This window comes from Carassius carassius, chromosome 33 (genome assembly GCF_963082965.1).
Source record: "Carassius carassius chromosome 33, fCarCar2.1, whole genome shotgun sequence".
Taxonomy (NCBI): domain Eukaryota; kingdom Metazoa; phylum Chordata; class Actinopteri; order Cypriniformes; family Cyprinidae; genus Carassius; species Carassius carassius.
This window is the reverse complement of record NC_081787.1, coordinates 22,050,854-22,073,033: the sequence shown is the minus strand read 5'-3', so window position 1 is coordinate 22,073,033 and position 22,180 is coordinate 22,050,854. Positions and strand designations below refer to the sequence as shown.

At 36.5% G+C, this 22,180-nt stretch overlaps 1 protein-coding gene across 2 annotated transcripts in view; it reads left to right on the top strand.

The window, feature by feature from the left end:
* The first annotated feature begins 8,199 nt into the window (after nt 1-8,199).
* The window catches only part of LOC132113971 (testican-1-like), a 268,424-nt gene continuing 254,443 nt past the window's right edge, over nt 8,200-22,180 (top strand). For both annotated transcript variants that reach the window (XM_059522069.1, XM_059522067.1), the window contains exon 1: nt 8,200-8,348. In XM_059522069.1, the coding sequence (XP_059378052.1) occupies nt 8,202-8,348 (147 nt within the window). In that variant the 5' untranslated portion in view covers nt 8,200-8,201. The remainder of the gene's footprint in view (nt 8,349-22,180) is intronic.

The window sequence follows — 22,180 nt, the reverse complement described above, 5'->3', positions numbered from 1 at the left end:
ATGCTGCCGCAGGCTCCAATCTCTTTGGCATTCATCATGCTGTATAAAGCTCAAAATGGATTAAAGAGCTTGAGTGTGCCAGAGAGGTGATATAGGGGAGCTATTTAAGCTTTACGCAGTGCCAAGGAAGGTGATAGAGGGACCCATTTCAGAGTAACACGCTGGCAGATTTATAATGGAGTGCAGCCACTGAATATGCAGACAGATGAACAGTCACACACACAAAACACACGAGGAACCTGACATCAAATCATTCTGACTAGATGACACCAGACGTGTGACATGTTCCTCTGCGTACATCTGTTCTGCACCTCTTTTTAATTTCTATTTGTAAAGTATTTATACATCATCAAAAAAATAAAAAATATATTCAATCTTAATAAATAAATAAAATATATTATCTGAGAAACAGAATTTACATAAATGTGCAGTTAGTAAACTCTTAAATTATAACATTTCATGCTTGCTTCAGGAATTTCCACAGAAAATATCAAAATAAGATTGTCCTACTAATATCAAGGTGCTTTTGATTTTATTATTTGTATTTAGATTTTAATTTTGGTTAAGATTTTTAGTAACTTTGTTGTGTTTTCTTTCATTTTTTGTTTTTAGTTATTTTCGTACTTCAAGATAAACTAAAAGAAAATGAGAAATAATTTAAATGAATAAATAATTCAAATAATTGACATAAAATAAGTTACATTTAATATTTTCATTTATGTCAGTAAAAATTTATTTTTAATGTTATTTTATAAAGAAAAAAAATTCTTGGTTTTAGTTAATGAATACCCTGTTACACACTCCAGAAACTGATACAGTGTGTTTTAAACTCTTAAACCACTTCATTTACACACACACACAGAGAGAGAGAGAGAAAGGTAGCAGCACATTCTTCTGCGTGACTGCTTTTTATTTAATCAGTTGATAAATTAGGTGGCAGGTGTTTAATAATGCAAGGGGATCCACACACACACACACACACACACACACACACACACACACACACACACACACACACACACACTTTAATTAGAGCTGCTGTGGTATGCCAGTGTAAATCTGGATGCAGTTCTGAGCGTATAATGTTTCCAGGCATGCACAGCTTTGTGTGTGTGTGTGTGTTTCATAATGCCTGGGATTTAATCTGTGAAAATGTGTGTGTTATAGCCATGCAGCAGAGCCCCGTAATAACTGAGGTTCAAACCCCTACAGACACGTGGAGTGGCTTGGGCTTCTCAAAATCGATGCCCACAGATGCTATAAAAGAGCTGAGAGCCGTGAGCCTCAGCTGCTACAGACCCTACCACAACCAGCTGGTACACATATCTACGGTTACATTTGTGCATTTAGCAGCCACTTTTACCAAAAAATGACTTACAGTAGAGGAGCATTGACAATTCTTCAAAGAACCAGCAGTATTCAGCACAGTCCACCAGAAAGGATCAGGGAGGGTGAAGGTTCTGGAAAGGCACTTTTTGACCACGTTATGAAAGAATAACAAGGTGTTGTGACTGTAGCTGGTGGGAGGGATACATTTGGGAGGCAAATTTGGCTTTTCAAAAATCTAACACTTAGTGTCAGAGTTCAGCATGTTTCCGTCAACACAGTAGCACAACAGTAGCAGTTTTGCACAAGCAAACACCAATCACATTTTCTTCATTATATGTAGAAAAAAAAGAATTCTATTCATCAAAGTATCCTAAAAAGAAAATATTTATGGGTTTCATGAAAATATATGCAGCACTTCAACATTGATAATAACCAGAAATGTTTCTTGAGCAGCAAATCATCATATTAGAATAATTTCTGAAGATCATGTGACACTGAAGATTGAAGAAATGATGCTGAAAATTCAGCTTTGATCACAGGAAAAAATTACATTTTATAGTATATTCACATAGAAAATAATTATTTTAAATTGTAATATTTCACAACATTACTGTTTTTTTTTTTTTTTTTTGCTCAAATAAATGCTGAATTTTTGACATCTCTTGATCTGCTTTCCCTTGGAAAAGAGCAGCAAACCATCTGCTTTTGTGTCCCACATCAGATAGAAAGTCATACATGTTTGTAATAACATAAGTAAATGATGTCAAAAGTTTCAGACTTCTTTGAAAAACATTAAAAAATCTCACCGATCACAAACTTTTGAAATAATGGAATGAAGTTCATCAGAGTTTAGTTACATGAGCAACTGCACATTTCCTGAGTGTGTGCGCTGAATGACAGTCTGCACAATTACCCACCTGTGTGAGGAAACTAGTGGGTGAGGGGTTTATGAAAAGATATATTTCTGATCAGTTGAATACAGTGAGTCTGTATACACAATCACACACACACAATGCAGTGTATTAATGCAGAAAAGTTTCTAAACTCCAATCACAGATGTGTATGAGCACACAGTGAGCAGCACATCCCCGTTCCCTTCACTTCCACCCTCATTTCCTCTCGGCTGGGATAATGAGACTCTCTCAGTTATATATATATATATCTCAATGAAAGCGTTTAATGCCACACTGCAGCACTGATTGAATCTGTTTTTGATTGTTACTGCTAAGGATTCAAACTGAAAAGTTATTGAAATCTGTTTTTGTTTCTTTATTTCTGTTGTGCTTTTTCTGTTCATAAAGTGTAGTTTCATCAAAGACGAAATAAGTAATATTGCAAAATAATTATTTTCTATGTGAATTTATTGTAAAATGTCATTTATTGCTGTTATCAAAGCTGAATTTTCAGCATCATTACTCCAGTCTTCAGTGTCCCATGATCCTTCAGAAATCATTTTGATATACTGATATGCTGCTCAAGAAACATTTCTTATAATTATCAATGTCGAAAACAATTTGCTGCTTCATATCTTTGAAAAAACTGATACTTTTCAGGATTCTTTGATGCAGCATTTATTTAAAACAGAAATCTTTTGTTACATTATAAATGTGTTTTGTCATGAATAAAAACTGGAGAGAAAGACGTGGATCTGTGTCTTCATCACCACCTCCATCATCATCCTCCTCATCCTCGTTCCCTCCTGACAGTCTGTCAGCATCCCAAACATGCAAGTGTGCTGCTAAACTCAACGCTCTGCTGTTTAATTGCAGAGGGTGTGACATATCTTGTTTAATTAGCAGTAACGATTAAATTAGTCGAGCTGCTCATTACACAGCTTAATTCTCCCAGCAGCTTTATTTCAAGGTGAACAATCACTTCACTGAAACTTGTCGAGATTCAGGGCCTACTGGAAATTAAAATATTACGAGCTTCTCATTTCTGACCCTTGACCTGCAGCAGAAGGATACCTGACCGACTCTGAGGGCGGGGCATCCAGACATTTGATTGGCAGGTCTCCCAGTCTCTCCCACGCAGATGATCTTATTGAGTTACTGGCACAGCTGGGTCTAGAGAAATACATCTATATTTTCCAACAACAGGAGGTACACACACAACCCACTCACACGTCCCAGACGGCACACCCACAGACGCCCACGGCGCTATTATCTGATGCATATCACACACAAACCTGGCTCTAAGGAGTTAGAGTGCACCGATTTATTTTAGTCTGCCTGGAAACAAAGTCATGTCTAAAGATTTGAGATTGAACTAGTCAATAGGTTTACCAAAGTTCAGATCTTCAAATGATACACTGAGTTTTGTTTGAGCTGGTTAGTAGCAAGTAAACTAGATTTCCATGAGAAGAACTGTATATTCTGCAGTTTTCTGTCAGTGAAATGAGTCCGTATTTACACTGCAAAAAACGATGCAAAATGATATTTGTACTGGAAAATATGAAGGTTTTTTTTGCAAGAAATATAGCCTTTAATGAATAATAAAACTTGCTTTTCCTTTGAATTAGGTTTATTTTCATGATCCCAGTAGCTTATATTTGTTCTTTAATTTTTTCTATTCTTTAAAATGCACCTTTATTTAAGGACTCTTATATATTAGCAATGTATTACAGACAGAAATTCAGATTTGTGCAATTATTTGAATGTTTTTATATTTTTAAGACACATTAATGGACTTTTTCCCTTAAGATTCTCCTTGAAAATTAAGTATTTGTTATTTTTATTATTGTTGTATATATTTATTTCAGTTTTCTTTGTAAAGATTATATTGTTAAATTATTGTATACAATTCGTTTTCTCTCGAGTTAGATAGATAGATAGATAGATAGATAGATAGATAGATAGATAGATAGATAGATAGATAGATAGAGAGATAACCGTTGGTGATGGGACGATGTGACCTATAGAGTTTCCTATAATGCACCTGGGGCCGGTTTGTGCTCAGGGACCAGTCAAAGTATGACATAATAGATGATTTCCATATAAGACCGAGAAGACAGATGTGCTGTGACTCTCAGAAGAAACATGCAGAGGAGTGTGACCTTCAGTGTGAACCGGCTGCCCACCTGTCCATAACTCACACTTAGTATGCAAGTCTCTGACTCTCTGTACCTCTGTTTCTCTGTCTTCTGTTCTTCTATGCAAAACTTCATTTCCTTTATGTATTGTTCAAATATAAGAATACTTTTAGACCATGTTTAAATATCAGTTGGATATTTCATTAAATGAGAACCAAAAACACATAGTTTCCTGTATTAACTTAAAGTAATGTTGGATTTTAGAGTTGTGGTGTCTATTAAAAACAAAAATGAATCAATAATAAAAAGAAAACTAATATTGGATTATTGATTACAGGATACAAAGTTGGCCCTGTAAAATTAGTAATAAAATAATTATTTTAATAAAAAAAAAAAAGAAAAAAGAAACCTTGATTTTTTTTGTGTGTGTGACACAAACCTTCATTAAAATAAATAATGAAATTATTATTATTTTAATGTAATTTTTTTTTGTGATAATAATTATTATTTTAATTTAAAATAATTTTTTGTGACGCAAAAACCTCAGGCAATAGAGGGCGTCCTATCACTGTCTGTGCCTCTATGACAGTTTACATTTTGTGCATTAAAGCTTCCTGGGAATCATTTTTCCTAGGAAATTAACAAATTATGTAGTTTCAGAACTTTTAAAATTACCGAACCAACTCGACACATTTAAATAAACATACTGTGTGCTAAATGAATAATTAGCTGCTTTTATTCAGCAGAGAAAAATATAAAACCCCTCTCAATATGTTGACACTGCACCCCAGTGCACAAGCGGAAGTTTTCAATTAAAATTATCTGCTTTGAGTGTGCTCAGCGTTTCTCTCATTTACAATTAAATGCATCTCTCCTCTGCATGTCATTCAGCTGGATTTCTCCAATACATCATGAGGATTTCAGCTGTGTCAATATCTTGGCTGTGGCTAATGGGGATTTTCACACTCCAACACTTTAAAAGTGTAAAATGTTAACAGCACATAATCAGAAAACGCACTGACCTGCATTACCCACGTTAAAATATTGCCACTTAACATTAACAGCATTAAGCCAATGGAGTGGAATGGAATAAATTAAACACACAAACACCCCTTCCCCACGCACACGTGCATTTTTGGTTTACAGGGAATCTCCATAGGTCTAATGGTTTTTATATTGTACAAACTGTATTTTCTATTGCCCTACACCTAAACCTAGCCCTTACAGAAAACTACTGGCATGTTTTTTATTTCATAAGACACAGTTTTATGTTTTTTAAGCCTTTTGTTTTATGGGGATGCAGGATGTTTAGAACCATAGAACCTTGTTTACATTGTAGTACCCATGTCATTATACACATTTGTGTCCTCATAAACCATATATACCAGTACACACACACACACACACACACACACACACACACACACACACAGGACTTCTCGACACAGAGAAACTGCCTCATGTCCATGAGTGTCTCACCACAAGACATTCAGTGTTTTAAAGATGACAATTTATGAATCAGCCATTTCAATGTTAGAACCATTAACCCTTTATTTACCACCAGCACAAATATTTAACAAGCCACAACATGCCAGCTTTTTCAGTTTGTGTGACTGCAGTGCCGATGCACTAATGCACCCCCAACTGTCATTAGTTCCATTACAATGCATTTATTGATACTGCACTGAAGTTGTTTTAAAATGTCTAGCATGATGTATTATTGTAGATCTCTCTAAAGCTGTCTCCTTTACACAATTGAGTTAAGGCTGCTCTGAGGCTTCTACGCATGTACGGATTCAGCACTGCATAAAAGACAGAATAATGCAGCTCTTATTCATATATATATATATATATATATATATATATATATGTATATATATATATATATATATATATATATATATATATATATATATATATATATATATATATATATATTCCATTCTTACAGGCTATGAACTAACTCTTCAGGGAAAGTAAGTGTCTTTTTATCACTGTAATATTATGTTAGAGTAGTTGGAATGGAATAATTAAAACCCAAAGCACTTTATAGTTTTGAAAGTCATTTTAAAGGCACCCATTTTGTGGAATGAGTCTCAAAACATTATTTCTGCAGTAGTGATTTTGTGAATGCGCAGCCTCTGAGCAGCATTAAACAGTCTGTGTAGATGCACATTATCATGCTATCTACATAATTTTTTTTTTTTTTATACAAGAACAGTGCAGCTAATGTTAACGTAAATGTTCAAGGCTTCTTGTATTTTTAAGCTAATAATGTAAGAAGTAAGAATTTTAGGTTATGAAAACAAACATTATCTGAGCATTCAAAACCTTTAAATATTAACATAATATAATATATATTAATTCGGACAACAAGCAATTACACCCCCCCCCCCAAAAAATAATTAATAAATAAATAAAATAAATAAAACGTGAACGTTCCCTGTTAGCTGGGAATCCGTTATGCTTTTAATTGCAAGCTGTTGTTTATCATTTTATTTTAATATATTATCACGCTAGTGCAAATTTACCATTTACTGCACTTTGTTACACTTCTAGTATTCACCTATCGGAAGTCTCGCACAGTCAAGGAAAACAGCGTACTTCCGCTTTGCAAAATAAGGTGTACATATGCGTCAGAAGCGTTTTGTTTGCAGCGCTAGAGGTGGCGTAAGTGCAGTGGGCTTGTGGTGCTGAACGGACAGCTCCCTCACTGTAGCACTTGCACTACAGGGAACACCTACAAATATCCATCTAGATAAGTAAAAATATAACAATTTGAAAAAAACAAAAACAGAAAAAATATGATAATGACTTTGGACACCAAATGTACCTGCATTTATAGAATATTCCCATTGCTCTCCTCCCGCAGCTGAATTAACTGTAATGGACAGCAGCCGGTTTAACTTTAGAGCAATTACAGGCTGATTCCAAATAAAAAACCGAGGCTGGATTTAATTTGTTAGGAGTGATCAGGGAGCGCGCGCGTGCTCGTGTATTGATTCCCTCCGCACAGCACTGGATGTTTTAAAGCTTAAAAGTCAACATCTGCGTATTACCTTCAGCTGCACACCTCAATGCGCGTCTTTATTCCCGAGTGAATGCACCACTCCCTTTGTTCTACATCATTTCTTAGACTTCCAGGTGTGAGCGACGTGACAAAACTACTTTCCGTCATAACACAAACGTTTTGATCATTCTAACAGCTGCTTATTGACTATTACATGTGTCGCGTCGCTCTGTGTGGAGAAAGGGAGAGAGAGGGGGAAAGTGGGCGGAGTCACAGTGGAGAGTGGGCGGGGTAGCTCACCGTTCCATTACACGGGTCCGTTTCTCCCGGTCGTGTTCAGTGCAGCAGCTGCGAGAATCGGAGGAAACTCTCTCACTCACTAACCCTCCCGTGTCTCGGATACTTTACGGTCCAACGGACGCGCCGCCCGCCCGGTCTCCAATCACCCGTTCGGGAGCGGAGAACCGTCCCGTCTTGAGGTGAGTGAAGCGAATGATAAATAGTGTCCGTATAAAATGAAGCCAATTAAAGCAGACGCCAGTGAAGCTCGCGCTCGTGGGAAGTGCGACCGTTAAAGTCCGTTGTAAGGATTTTCTCCTCAAGTATGATTAATCATATCATATGGACATATTCAGCGGATTTATAATCCACATATAATCCGCGACCTGTCTGTGAGGCTCTGGAGTTGTTTATTGGATAAGAATCGGACAGCAAGCTTTTTATATTTTATATTTTGGGCGTCCTCTCAAACTCAAAAAGGCTTGACGTCTTTACCTCAAGTGCCCCGCGCATAATTTCACCGGCTCTCTTTCTCTCTCTATCGTTCAGATAATGTTGAGTCTCGGTCTGTTCGTGTCTCTGGTGGGTCTGACGGTGTCCGTTACCGGCAGCAGTGACGGAAACCCGCTGGACAATGATAAGTGGATGAGCACCGTGTCCCAATACGACAAGAGCAAATACTGGAACAAATTCCGCGACGTGAGTATCTCCGTTACATTTCCTTTAGCTGCTGGGACACTCGTGTGTGTTTTGCTTTCTATATAGGGACCACATGTGCCCTCAAAGGTCTTGTAGTCATTATAATGAGCTTAATTTAGAACAGAAGTCAAAGGAAGGTCTTTGTATTTTGTTAGCCTGCTTGGGATTTCTCTAAATATCCCCTGAAGAACAGCAAAGCTGACTGAACATTATTTTGTTGCCTTTGCCACTAGCCTAAATTGGCAAACTAGTTTGTCATCAAAATCTAAAATGTCAAAAGGTGTTTTTTAGGGTTAGGGGTTGTTAAGTGTTTATAATTAACCTTAAAACTATGGATATGTGTATGAGCTTGGTTGTGTTTACATCTGTATGCTGCTCCTACTATGTAGTATGCAAGCATAATATAGCTTAAAATGACTGGTAAATAGAATTTTTGTGCTTTTTCAGTTGAATATTTTACTGTCAAGAAATGGTAGAGGATAAATATGCACACTTTCTGTATAGTATGCAAACGGCAGCATAGGTCAAATGATGTCTGAATACGTAATAGCATAGGTGCTGTCAGATTTGAAAAGCTGAATAATAATAATAATAATAATAATAAATGTCAGGGAACTGAGAAAGCTTTTAAAATATATACTAGTTCTGTAGGTATCAAGACATTTGTTAGTTGTGGTTAAACTGTGCTTGTTTTATTATTTTTGTACCAGGGCCATGGGATAAAAAATACAAATTTTCTCAGAATTGCAAGATATAAACTTGCATTTTGAGATGTAAACCCAGAATGTCGGCAAAGTCATAATTGTGTGAAAAAAGTTACAATTAATATTTTTCATTCCGTAACGGAAACAATAAAACAGAATTGCGAGATGTAAACTCAGAATTCTGAGAAAAAAAGTGTCCGAAAATTAGTCAGAATTCTGACTTTATACTGTATCTCACTATTATGATTTTTTTTTCTCTCAGAACTGTGAAAAATGTCTGAATTGTGAAAAACATAATAATAATAATAATAATAAAGAAATGAGATATTTCTAAATTGAGAGACAAAGTCTAAAATTTTAGATACATCATTACAATAATTTTATTTTTTTATCCTGTGCCAGAAAAATGCATACAAAATAACCACCTTAAATGCAGAGGAATCTGATTTAGCAGGTTTTCAATATCTAGATTCATAAATAAGCACAAACTTTAGTATGCAGTCAAAGTATGCCAGTTGGGATGCAGCCCGTGTTGTGTAATCCACACCGGAGAGACTGAGATCTGGAAACTAAGCACCTGTCTATAAGTGTGTTCAGAGGGTCTCAGCTGTGGGATCCACATGAGAGCGAGGTCCGGAGGCTCTTTATATGGATGAAGTGATTGCAGGAGGTGAAATGAAGAGTCTCTTCATGCCTCTCTCTTTCGCTATGCATCTCTCTCTCCTCTCATTCTTTATCTCTGCCCCTCTTTCCCTCTGTGTCAGTAATTTTTCTGTGTTAATGAGAGGTGATATTATGAATGCTGATGCAGTGGGGGACGCTTTGAAAAGGTGACAAGGACATTAGCACATAAATGAACACACACTCACACACTCTCACGCACTCTCACACACTCTCACACACTCACATGGTTCAAACTGAACAACTGCCAATACTTTGTAAAATTTACTAGCAATATCTGATCGAAAATTGTTTCTACACTTTTTTTTTTCAGTGCATAAAACTTTCAGACTTAAATACTTTTTGAACTTTTTATTTAAACTTTCAGACAAGGCTTTGTAGAGCCATAATGTAAAGTTCGTCTTTTGACAAGCCTTTCTTTACTATTTAGAAATTTTACTTTTTTCAGTTTGTTGATGCCAGTAGATTCGAATTTGAATCACAACTCTGCATCCTGTTTGCTACCTCAATTAAAATTCTAAAAAGTGAATTGGAATTTAAAAAGCATTCTCAATTCTGAACACTCAAACCTGTTGTAACTGAACACCCACCTCTGCCATCAGTTGAATTCTGTATTCTCATATATATATATATATATATATATATATATATATATATATATATCGTAAAACAGTCCTTTTCTAATATATATACAGCACTGTAAATGCTATGCAAAATCTTTGTCAAACATTCTTACCATTGTGCGGTAGATTAGTGAAAATAGTGAGTGTGTGTGGTGTGAATGTGTGTAATAACTTCATTTCAAAATTTCTGTTCCAGTAATTGTCTGAAGCCTGAAATTAGTGGTCGTTTCAAAGGTCATTGTATAATCTGTTTAGGCCTGTCTAATGCAATGCTCTGGCTGAGCATGTTTGATTCAGCAAATTGTTTTTTTTTTTCATTCACTTTTGGTCTAAAGAAAAACTTGCTCAGTAATAGGTCCACTGCAATGAATGTGCGCCGACAGAATGAGAATCCAAACAGCTGATAAAGACATCACAATAATCCACAAGGTATCCACACCACTCCAGTCCATCAATTAATGTCTTGTGAAGTGAGAAGCTGCATGTTTTTAAGAAACTTAATTCATCACTAAAATGTTTTAAACTTCAAACCATTGCTAAAATACAAGTCCTCTATCCATAATATTGCTTTCTCCATGGAAAACATCATCTGGTCTGAATCAAGAGAGAAATATGCACAGATCCAGCACCAGTTCTAAACAAATATGTTGATGGATTACTGGAGTACTGTAAAATATAAATATAAATAAATAAATAGAGCATTTTCAGAACAGAACAGCAAAAACAGGCCTTTACAGCCCATCCAAGATAATTCCTTCCTCCAACATGATTGCCTTTATTGGGTCCACAATGAGGGCATGTCTTCTGGTAAAACTGTGATCAGACCTACTTCTACTTCACTGAAGTTTGCATCTACATCCACATCCTAAGTAGAGAAAGAAAAATATGCACAGTGAGAATTTCTTCTTCATTCCAATACTGGAAATGTTCTAAAAGGATACAGTGACAAAGGGCTGTTGGTTTTACTTTAAGCAACAACTTTGTGCATAATTCTTATTGATGACCAGAGTGAGTGTACAATGATCTGCACAAACATCAAGCACAAGAAAATGTAATCAAGCTTTAAATTATGATCACCAAAGAGAGATGATTAGATTTATAGTATAAGAGTTGCAAAACGGAACTTATTTCAGAAGACACAGCACAATTGTAAATTATAATTTTTGTATGAACTTTTCCTTTTAAATTCTGTTTTGTGGGTCTACTGCATACCTTCAGAAGACTTGGAATATTACACACAAGTTCCATTGACTATTATATTGTACATTATTCTCAATTAATAACATCATAGAAGTGAATTTAGAGAAAACTTTTTACAAGTGAAACTAGTAAGAAAATGTCAGTGGCTGGCCATTTTTGAGGAAAAAATGTCTGTGGAAGAAAATGAAATGAATGCAAAAAATTGAGACTTAAAAGCATTTATCTTAAATTTATCAAAGTAATTCCTCTCCACAAAGAAAATAAAAGAAATGACAGTGAAGTCACAAACATGGCACTTGTAACAAACACAAACTAAAGCATGTCCAGAATTTACATTTCCACTATTCATTAACTGGTATTCTATAAATAAATATTTTTTTTTATTTTTTTATTTTTTGGCCACTTATGCAATGTAGTTGGCCAGTGAGTTAAATGGAAACATCAGGTTTTATTTTAAAACTAAGACTGTTAAAGTCTATGACTTAACTTATAATTAAATACATTTTAATGTTGTTTGTGCTTTGCTTGAGGAGGTGATGGGGTCTGCTAATGACTCACTGACAATTTCAGCGGATAAAACACTCAGAATGCCAGTCGTTTCATACTGCCTACAGATTATTGTAATTATCATAAAAAGCATGCATACTATTTTCATTGCAACTGGCTTGAATGTAGTTTAGCACTCATACTTGCGATTTAATACACTGTGCCAAGTTAAAGGTGCCATAGGATACAAAAATTACTCTTATAAGTGTTTGAACACAGTTGTGTGGCCGCAGTGTGTGAAAATGTCTCAGGTTACGAATGTAACCATGGTTCCCTGAGTAGGGAACGAGACACTGCGTCCTCTAGGGGTTGCTATGGGGAACATCTCGTCGTGAACCATGTCTGAAGCATACGTTGAAAAAACACCAACGAGTTGGCACCCTCTGACACCCTCTGACGTCACTACCAGCGCGACTATAAATAAGCACCAGGAGAACACGTCATCCACTTCTTCGTCTGAAGCTTGGGTCCGAAGCATGGCAGGGAGCTAGAGGACACAGTGTCTCGTTCCCTTCTCAGGGAACTATGGTTACATTCGTAACCTGAGACGTTCCCTTTCAAGGGAACTTCGAACTGCGTCCTCTAGGGGTCGCTATGGGGAACAGTAAACCCATGCTGCCATGCTGAGTGGAGTGCAGGCCAGAATCATGGCAAAGACTAAGTACCAACTCTGCCATTCATGGGAGTTGCTCCAGGGACGTTTAGACGGCTGTCCATGACATTATCCCTTACGGCCAAAGGCCTAAGCCATATACCGCGGAGAGCTGGTGGTTACAGGGGAATTCGGAAGGGGAGGATAAAAGCAGAAGTTAAAAACCCCCAAAGGGAATGAGTAGATACCTAGGTATCACTCCAATTCAGACAAGAATGCTGCCTCGTCTGGATCACATCCCTTAGGTCCCGCTTACCTCCTCGTGACCCACAATTCCTCTTACCCCTGCCCACAGGCAGGGGAGGAGCGTGAGTCACGACACTAGCCTTCTGTGCCCATCTTTGATCCTCAGATCGAGACGGGCCAGGACCTCTATGTTGTTCGGGCTCGGACCTGGACCTTCGTGGAATGAAGGATTTGAAGGCAGCTGAGCGCGCCGTCGTTGTCCACTGGGGGGGTGGAAAAGTCTTAACTTTTGTAAAGAATATCTCTTCGGATTTGAGACTTTAGTCTTTGCAACTTGACAGATCTTCTTCATGCACCAAGTAAACATATGTAAATATACATAGGAATACTATTTGAATTTGCAGTGTACATTTAGCTTTCTACTTCTGGTTGATTTTATGTCAAGATTCATAAAAGCTATGCTTATTTGTAAAGATAATGATGAACAAAATGTGTAAGAATCAACATTTTGTTGGTCCCAGAGTTTATTTTCTGCAGTTTTCCAAAGGCCTGTGGTAAAATCCTATTGGGTTTTTGTTGAGGGAAGCAGGTTGATGCAAAATCTCAGGTTGGCCTACAAAAATACACCATACTGCAGCATTAATTTGGTTTTTGGTGATGTTTGTTAACAGAAGACAAATGAAGTTCTCATCAGTTTTTCTAAAGCACCAGTACATCAATCACCAGTGCAAGTTCATGGTGTTTCATATGCCATAAGGCTATAAAACTCTTTGATTCTAATCGTAACCTTTACTTTTAAAGACCAGTCAGTGTCTGTAGCTTTAAGTTCATTTGTATGCTAGTGTACTCATAACTTGACAAGATTAACTTGCAACAGATTTACACATTAAAAATTCATTTTTTCTCCTCTGGAAAAACTGAACAAATATTTTTCTTGAGTCATCTCACAATATGTTCTGCCCAGACTAACTGTTTCAACAGGAAACACATTATCGCAGGAAAGAACACTGAACTTGTCAAGTTGTTTCTTTAGCAGTGAACGACTGACTATCCTTGCTAAGGGCTGATGGGTCTGAATTGGATGTGGTTGGACAGCAGAGGTGAGGTTACAGCAGGAAAGACTGGATGTGAACGTGAGGTCTGATTTTTAAAATGAAATTAATTCATTAATGAAATGCTGTATGTTTGTGCTGTGCAGCATTGTTAGGTATAAGTCATCATTAAAGTGAGTTTTGAATGCTGAAATCAATCGTTGCCAGAGTTAAATATAGCAGTCTTAGGACAGCAGAGATCTGACCATCATTTGATCATTTGAAAAGTACAAATTCAGGAGGCGTTACACTGACTGTACAGTTCAATTTGATTCAATTCGGTGTCCTTTTATGTCATTTATGAGAGAACTAAAAAAGGGCAAAATCATAAGAGAGACCTTGTTTGTGTGTGGGGGGGGGGGGGGGGTATGGATCCTCTGGGGTCGCTGTGACTGCCATGTAAATGAGCCTTATTACTGAGAAACTGCTCATCGTCTAAACGAGAGGAGCGCTGAGGCCAGCAGAAGAGACGATGGTTTGTTGATGCTCGGTTGTTCTCCAGAGGAAAGGCATCTTGTGATTTACTGTAATCACTGGGATTCAGTGTCTTAAGAGTTTCGGTCTTTCGCTTTCTGATTCGGTTTTGCTATCTGTTACTCCTTTTCAAAGGAAATAGTGTTGAAGTCAGTTCAGAGGATCTGTGAACCTCTTTCAGATCAGACGTGTATTTCCAACTGTGTTTTCACAACAAAATCCGCCCAATTGCTACTCAGAACTAGCCAAAAGCAAGCAAAATTGCATTTTGAGGGGGGCTCCCCATTAAAAACCGCATTCCACAGGCTATAATACACGTTTTTGTTGGGTTTCCTCTCTAAAATTCGCACTCCAGGGGCTAAATATCATGTTATCAGGGTCGCTTTAACCTGCGGACATGAAAAACAACCCGTGGCAACAGTGATAAAGTAGCCCAATTCCACGGGAAAACCGGGGACTTGGCAACATTGAACAGACCTGAGAGTGGATTGTCTATCTTAATAATGCAATTTAGGATTTCCTAACAAGAGATAAGATACGATTTTTTAAGATAGGATAAGTATCCCAAATCAAGTTAAGATTTGCTTCTGTAATACTAATTTATAAAAAATCCTAATTGAAAATATCATATCTTAAGTTAAGTATTCTGTAATATGCCCCCTTCTCTCTGCTTTCTGATGTTACTGGCTCCTGTTTGAAGACCAGCAGGTTTAAGGAGCCAACAAGGAGCCCTTTTCTGACATCCTCTCCTTTGTCCTACGTCTGCCTCCCCTCCCCCTTCTCTCTCTCTCTCTCATTCACTTTCTTTGACACATTGTGACCCTGTGCTCCATCAGCTGTGAAATCAGCCCTGTAACACACACTCAAACACAGACACACCTGCCTAAGTCATCTGCCAAATCACTGACTGTTTTATTCCATCATAAGGGTCATACATCCATATCCAGACATATGCATGTGTTTGTTTTTGCGTCTAGCTGTGCTATTTTATATTTGGTTCCTTCTACCTTTGGCAAGTGTGTGTGTGTAAGTGTGCGGCTGTTTCTATTGATTTGTTAATTCATGATACTGGGCAGAAAAGCCGAACAGAATTGCTGAGGGAACATGGTTGTAAGGGAGGCAGGTGTGTAAACCCACGGGAGTGTGTGTGTGTGTGTGTGTGTGTGTCTGTGTCTGCTGACAGACGGTATTACACTGAGTGCTCACAGCTGGGACTGTGATGACTTTGCTGAGCATGTTCTGTGAATGTGTGCATGATGAGAACAGAGGGATGAAGTGGAAGAGTAAGAGATGCAAGGACAGATTTCAGTTCTGAAGAGAGAAAGAGTTTGGAACTATAGTATTTTCATTCAGTGGAAGCCTATTTACAGAGCCCCTCTGGTCCCACTTTGTCAAAAAAAAATCTATAACTATCTCGTGGCCTCAAGATAGTAACTCGTGGCCTCAAGATATTAACTCGTGGCCTCAAGATAGTAACTCGTAGCCTCTGACACATACTCTGACACAACTCTGTCTGACACATAGACCCTTTGTTATTAAACTGGACCCTGTACTGTAGTGCAATGTAATACTTCACATTCTGTGCAATATTCTCTGTTTTAATATTCAGTGTAATATAGTTTGCTGCAGTTCTGCTTCTGTTTATTAACTAGTACTGTTCATCACAATCAATTCAATTCTGTTAATACAGTAATGTAAATCTTGTAGGCTGCATATCCATAGTCCTTTATAATTCTCAGGAGGAATCCCTCAGGCTGAATGCAGTGTATAGAGTAACACTGATCCTTCCTCCTCCTGATGGTGCGAGCGAGCGGTCAGCAGAGGTGGAAAGAGTACAAAAATATTCTACTCAAGTAAAAGTACCGTTACATTAATGAAATTTTACTTAAGTACAAGTAAAAGTACCAGTCTAAAAATCTACTCAAGTAAAAGTAAAAAGTAGCTCATTTAAAATTTACTCAGAGTAAAAATTACTTAGTTACATTTTAACAGTGGGAGGGAGTCAAAATGGGACAGGCCAAGGGTGTCGAACTCAGTTCCTGGAGGGCCACAGTCCTGCACAGTTTAGATTTAACCCTAATTAAACACACCTGATCCAGCTAATCTAATCATTTAGGCTTATTTGAAAACTACATGATATGTGTGCTGGAGCAGGGTTAGAACTAAACTCTGCAGGGCTATGGCCCTCCAGGAACTGAGTCTGACAGCCCTGGGATAGGTCTATTAATCTCAAACTAGTTGTTTTTAATTAAAGGAATCAGTTATTTAGAATAATAAAACATTTGGGCTGTTACCAGGCAAATCAGTATCAACAAACTCATCTTTTAATGCAGAGGAAATGCAGAAGATTCATTGGAAGTGGCATTTAGATGTATTACACTGTTTAAGGCAGGACAAGAATGCATTTAACCTGCAGTTACAAATGCATGAATAATGTTTTGATATACAAGACATAAAATGTTGAATACTCATTTGAAATGATAAGAAATTAATTATTTAAAAAAAAAATCAAAAGATACTTTATATGTGAAATTAAAATGGCCAGTATGTGTCAGCAAGTCACTGTTAATAAGTGAGTCATTGCGACTGAACCGAATCATTTAAACGGTTGATTCATTCAGGAACGAAACACTGTCACGTTGCTCAGAGACGCAAAACTGTGCTTTGGTGGCTGTGTTTGGAATTATTTTCTGTTGTAGAAATAGAGCTAAAAAAGGCAATATGGTGTCTAAAACACAAGTCTCTTAATTAACATGTTTACTGAATAGGGTGACCACCTGCTAATAAGCCCAAGTGGGGACAAGGGGTACGTTTCTGAGGGACAATGTGGGACACCCCATGGGCAGACTCACTGATAGTGGTTTACCCATTTCTAGCACATACCACCTTACATGGTATATTAATAATGCCCTATTCCCCTAAACATGTGTAATTGCTGATGTATGCTCATGACAGAATTGACAGATGCACTTCCACTTACGATTTACTTTAGCTATTTTATTAATTTTTCATTACAATTTATTCACTTTAAATAAATTATAATATAAAATTATAGGATTAAAATGAATTGTAGTTGCTCAACACCACAGGAAAAGTAAAAAAAAAAAAAAAAAGTCTGACATCACAACTCAAGGGAAGGGAATTCACTCATTCACTAATCCCTATATAGTGTATGGCAGTTGAGTTCACTATATCAGGAAGGAGTGAATAAATAAATAAGTGAACGGATTCGGACAGTGACGTATAACCTACACTGCGCGTGAGACTTGGAGCTGTTGCAAAAACATTACTTTTATATTACATCTACCTAATTTTAGAAAATAATACTAATAGCAATAATACTCAAAATTACTTTATATTGCAGTTATACATACCTCCCGCGTCAGCTTTGTGGTTTCATCGATAGTATATAGTAATAATATATATATATATATATATATATATATATATATATATATATATATATATATATATATATATATTGTAATGCTTTATGTTCATAATCATTAATTGCTATTAAAATAACGCACTGAGAACAAAAATGAACACACATAAACGTTCATAATTATGTATTTATTACTTTTAGTATCTTGACACTTGCTCAAGCAGCGTTTTGAGCTCAGGTAAGATGGTTGTTGAGCGTCCACAGGCGACTGTTAATTTTACATCGGAATACACTACCTGTTATTAACGGAAAAATGTCAATTATCCACCAAATTATCATTTTTGTAAGTTAACAACGATGCCACCTCAGTAAATTAGTCAAATAGTAAACTGAGTTATTGCCTACATAACATATTTTAATATAAATAATGTAGCAAAAACGTTAAAACAGAAATAATAAAGATGTAAACTTCATCTCTCATTCAAACTCGCTCGCTCGCTCTCGCAGTAGCGTGCTGAACTGTCAAGTAATGTTCGTTTGGCTGCCTGGGGCTCGAGGATATAGAGCCATCAACTTTTTTTGAGCAAGCATTGATCTTGCGTGACACAGTCTCAATTTGCGGGACGCATGAATTGGGCTTCAAACGCTGTGCGCGCACGCGCTACGCGGGACGGGTGGTCACCCTATTACTGAACTGTTATATATATGTATGTATATATTCATGATGATTTTTGGAGGAAAAGACGGCCTTCTTTGTGTGATTTTGATTTAATATATGAAATTATATAAATATGTGAATTTTCTGCCCCTATATCTTCAATTTTGTGATCATTCTAAATGCATTTTAGGAGACTGAATCACAAAGTGAAAGAACGCACTATAAATGCGCGCACACATCATTAAAACAAAAATAGCACACTCCTCACCACTGTCTTTTTGGCTAATTTGTGCAAAACCTCTTGCTAAAATGTCAAAGCTTCATTTTAACCACCAATGCAACGATGCAATTATTTAGCTTACCTCTACATTCTTGCGAAGGGTAGCAGGGTATGTCTTGTCGAGATTTTATAAGCTGCTACTTCCTAGGCAAGTACAGCTTAAACTGCATAATAGAGCATACATATGGCCATGGGTTCACTTCATTTCCTTCGAGTTCAACTTCAGAATATGACGGGGTTTCGTTTTCAGCGGTGTCTGCACCACTAACGCCTGTTTTGACCGTCTGCATCTTTCTTGTGATTTTAGCGCCAGTTTGCTCTCCTGCCCATTATTTACTGCCGTAGTTTCCAGGGAGCGATTTATTTTTTTTATTTTTATTTTTTTTTACTCAGTAATTAATCTGTTTTAAAATGTAGCGAAGTACAATACTTCAAACAAAATATACTTAAGTAAAAGTAAAATTACAGATTTAAAAAAGTACTTTAAAAAGTATTAGTACACAAAAAAGCTACTCAATTACAGTAACGCGAGTAAATGTAATTCGTTACTTTCCACCTCTGGCGGTCAGTCACCTGTGTGTAGGATGGCCGAACTTAAGGCCAGAGTACACTTCACATTCAGCGTTCCTTTCCATCTGTGCACAAGCCCTCTTGATGATGAAAATAACGCAGTGCCAACAGTGCACGGACAGCCGAAAAATACTTTTACACAAATGGCAACAGAGCATTTTTTTGCCTTATTGCAACTCTGTTCTAGACTTGCACAATGTTATTTATGTGATAATATGAAGTCTATTAATGTCCGTTAACACAGGCCAGAGACGCTGAAGATGCACAGAGAAAAATACTGTAGCAGGAAGATCATTCACTGTTCATGATGCACAAACTATTTGAAGAAAATCCTCAATATTGATTTGAGGGGTTTATATGTATTTCTGAGGGAGGCTGACTGTTTTGAAAAGTTAACGTGGTATAATTTCACAGCTTGTCAGAACAATGTGTAACAGAGACAGGAGCAGGATGCAAAAGCGCTTTATTAAGAAGGTGAATAACAGAGGCCAGTCAGGAAAACAACACAGGTAGTCCACAACACAGATGGTAGGTCGAAACGATCACAAACTCTGATAGTGGGTGTCGCAGGGACTTTGGTGGACAACCAGTGATGATCCTGGGTGATCCTGTGCTGTATCCCTAGTGACAGCGTTCATAATCCCAGTGCTGAGTGAAGAAAGACACAACGAAGAACAGCACAGGAACAGAAGGGAACACACCGGAGAACCACAACGATCTGACAACATGAGACACCAGTCTAACTAAACGATATGAAATGATATTAATAATATGTATAGGAATTATATAACTAAAATTAAATAACTATAATTACAGATTTAGGTTAAATAAAGATGTCAGTCTTACATTTTTACTTTTTAGGAAAGAAATCAAAGAAAAAAAAAAAATCTAATTCTACTATTTCTAATGTTCTGTATGTTGCTCAAAAGCAAAATATATTGTGTCCAGTAGGGAAAAAAATAAAATAAATTTTACCCAGTGATTTAAAAATAACACATTTCAGAGCAGTAACAAAACCGTGATACTGTGATACTGTGATACCGTGATATTTTTCCTTAAGGTTGTCATACCATCAAAATCTCAAACCGGCCCATGCCTATGTGTGTGCACTGCAAGTGTGCATGAGCGCACAGTCTTCAGGAAAGCAAGTGAGCATTGTATGGTTTAAACACTGGCAAAAATTAGAAAGAAAATATGCAGTTTATAAACTTTTGTGACAATGCGACACCGACATTTGCTTTTTGAGAGCGAAAGAGAGAACGTGCGGTGATTCACTCACGCTGTTTTTGAAATTATGTCTCACAGAAACTTGTTCAAATCACTTCATCAGTTGTTTAATGAAGAAATATGAATTGTAACTCACCTTCAGCATAATATTTTTTCACCCGCTCCGGACAGAGACTGAGAGCCAAACATCTGACGGCAGGCAGCTTGAGATTGGTTTTATGAGATCAGCCTTTTTAGAGACCGCCAATCAATCATCCTAAAGCGATTATCCGCTGATTGTGATCAGTAGCCGATCAGTTGGAGCACCCCTACTTAGTTCCCAGGACAACTACAAGATAAATTAAAATGCTGATGCTGTAAAAGGAGGAGAGACATAAACACATGACAGTATGACTGATATGTTAAGGTGTTTAAAATAAATAAATAAAATATATTTGTTCTGTGGCAAGAATTAGAAAGAAAATATGGAAATCGGTAATATGGAATCCGAAGAAATCCAGGAAATTCCTATAACAGTTGCTGAATAAACAGAAGATTTAACTGCTTTCATTGATTAAACGTGACTAATAAACTTTGACTAATAAAACTATGCAACTAATGACTACGACAATATCTAAGTTTGTCTTATTATAATTTTTATTATAATAAGGTATATAATAATGCAATGCTAAATGAAAGAAACTTTATCACTGCTTAGAATGCTATGAAATATAATTATATCACTTATTCTGTGAAAGAAGCCACATCTTCTCACAGAAGGATTTATTTCAAACACTTGACTGACGTTATGAGTTTGGAGTAAAAACATGTTATTAAATGTGGTATTTTCTAGGGACGCACTAAATGAAGATTCTTGGACGAAGCCAAAGCCGAACAAAATAAAAACACCTGGCCGAATACAGAACACGTTTTATGTCAGCCTATTTTGCCCCCCCCCCTATTTTACATGCAAGTGTAAAAATTTTTTACACTTGCATTTATTAACCAAAATTACCATAATGTGAATGTTGTAATACATTTATTAATAGAGCTGTTTTAGGGTAATTATTATAATTATTATTATTGTATTTTTAATTTTATTTTACAGAACGACAGTAAAATTACTATTATTTATGAATGTTGATGGACTTGTCTCGGCTTTTATTTTGTCAGAATCCCACAGGAAGAGCTCAGTGCTTTTTGTTGACAACAGCATGCAGATTTATACATGATTCTCATTACTAATTTGGGAAGATGTATGTTGCGTGTAAAAAATTGTTACTGAGCAACTGCTGATATTTGAAACAGTGATATTAAAGATACTTCTTTTTCAAAATCATTGATACATTATTAATAACAACCTTTTTTTATTTTTATCTTATTATTTTCATCAACAATATGGTTATCGGCTTTCTTATATATAAAAAAAAATCATTGGTTATCGTACTGGCCAACATTTTCATATCAGTGCATCCCTAATATAAATTCAAAATTTTGAGGAAAAAATTATAATTGTGAGATAAAATGTAAAGATTAGCCTACCTTATTTGTTTATTTATGTTTATTTGTTTGTTTG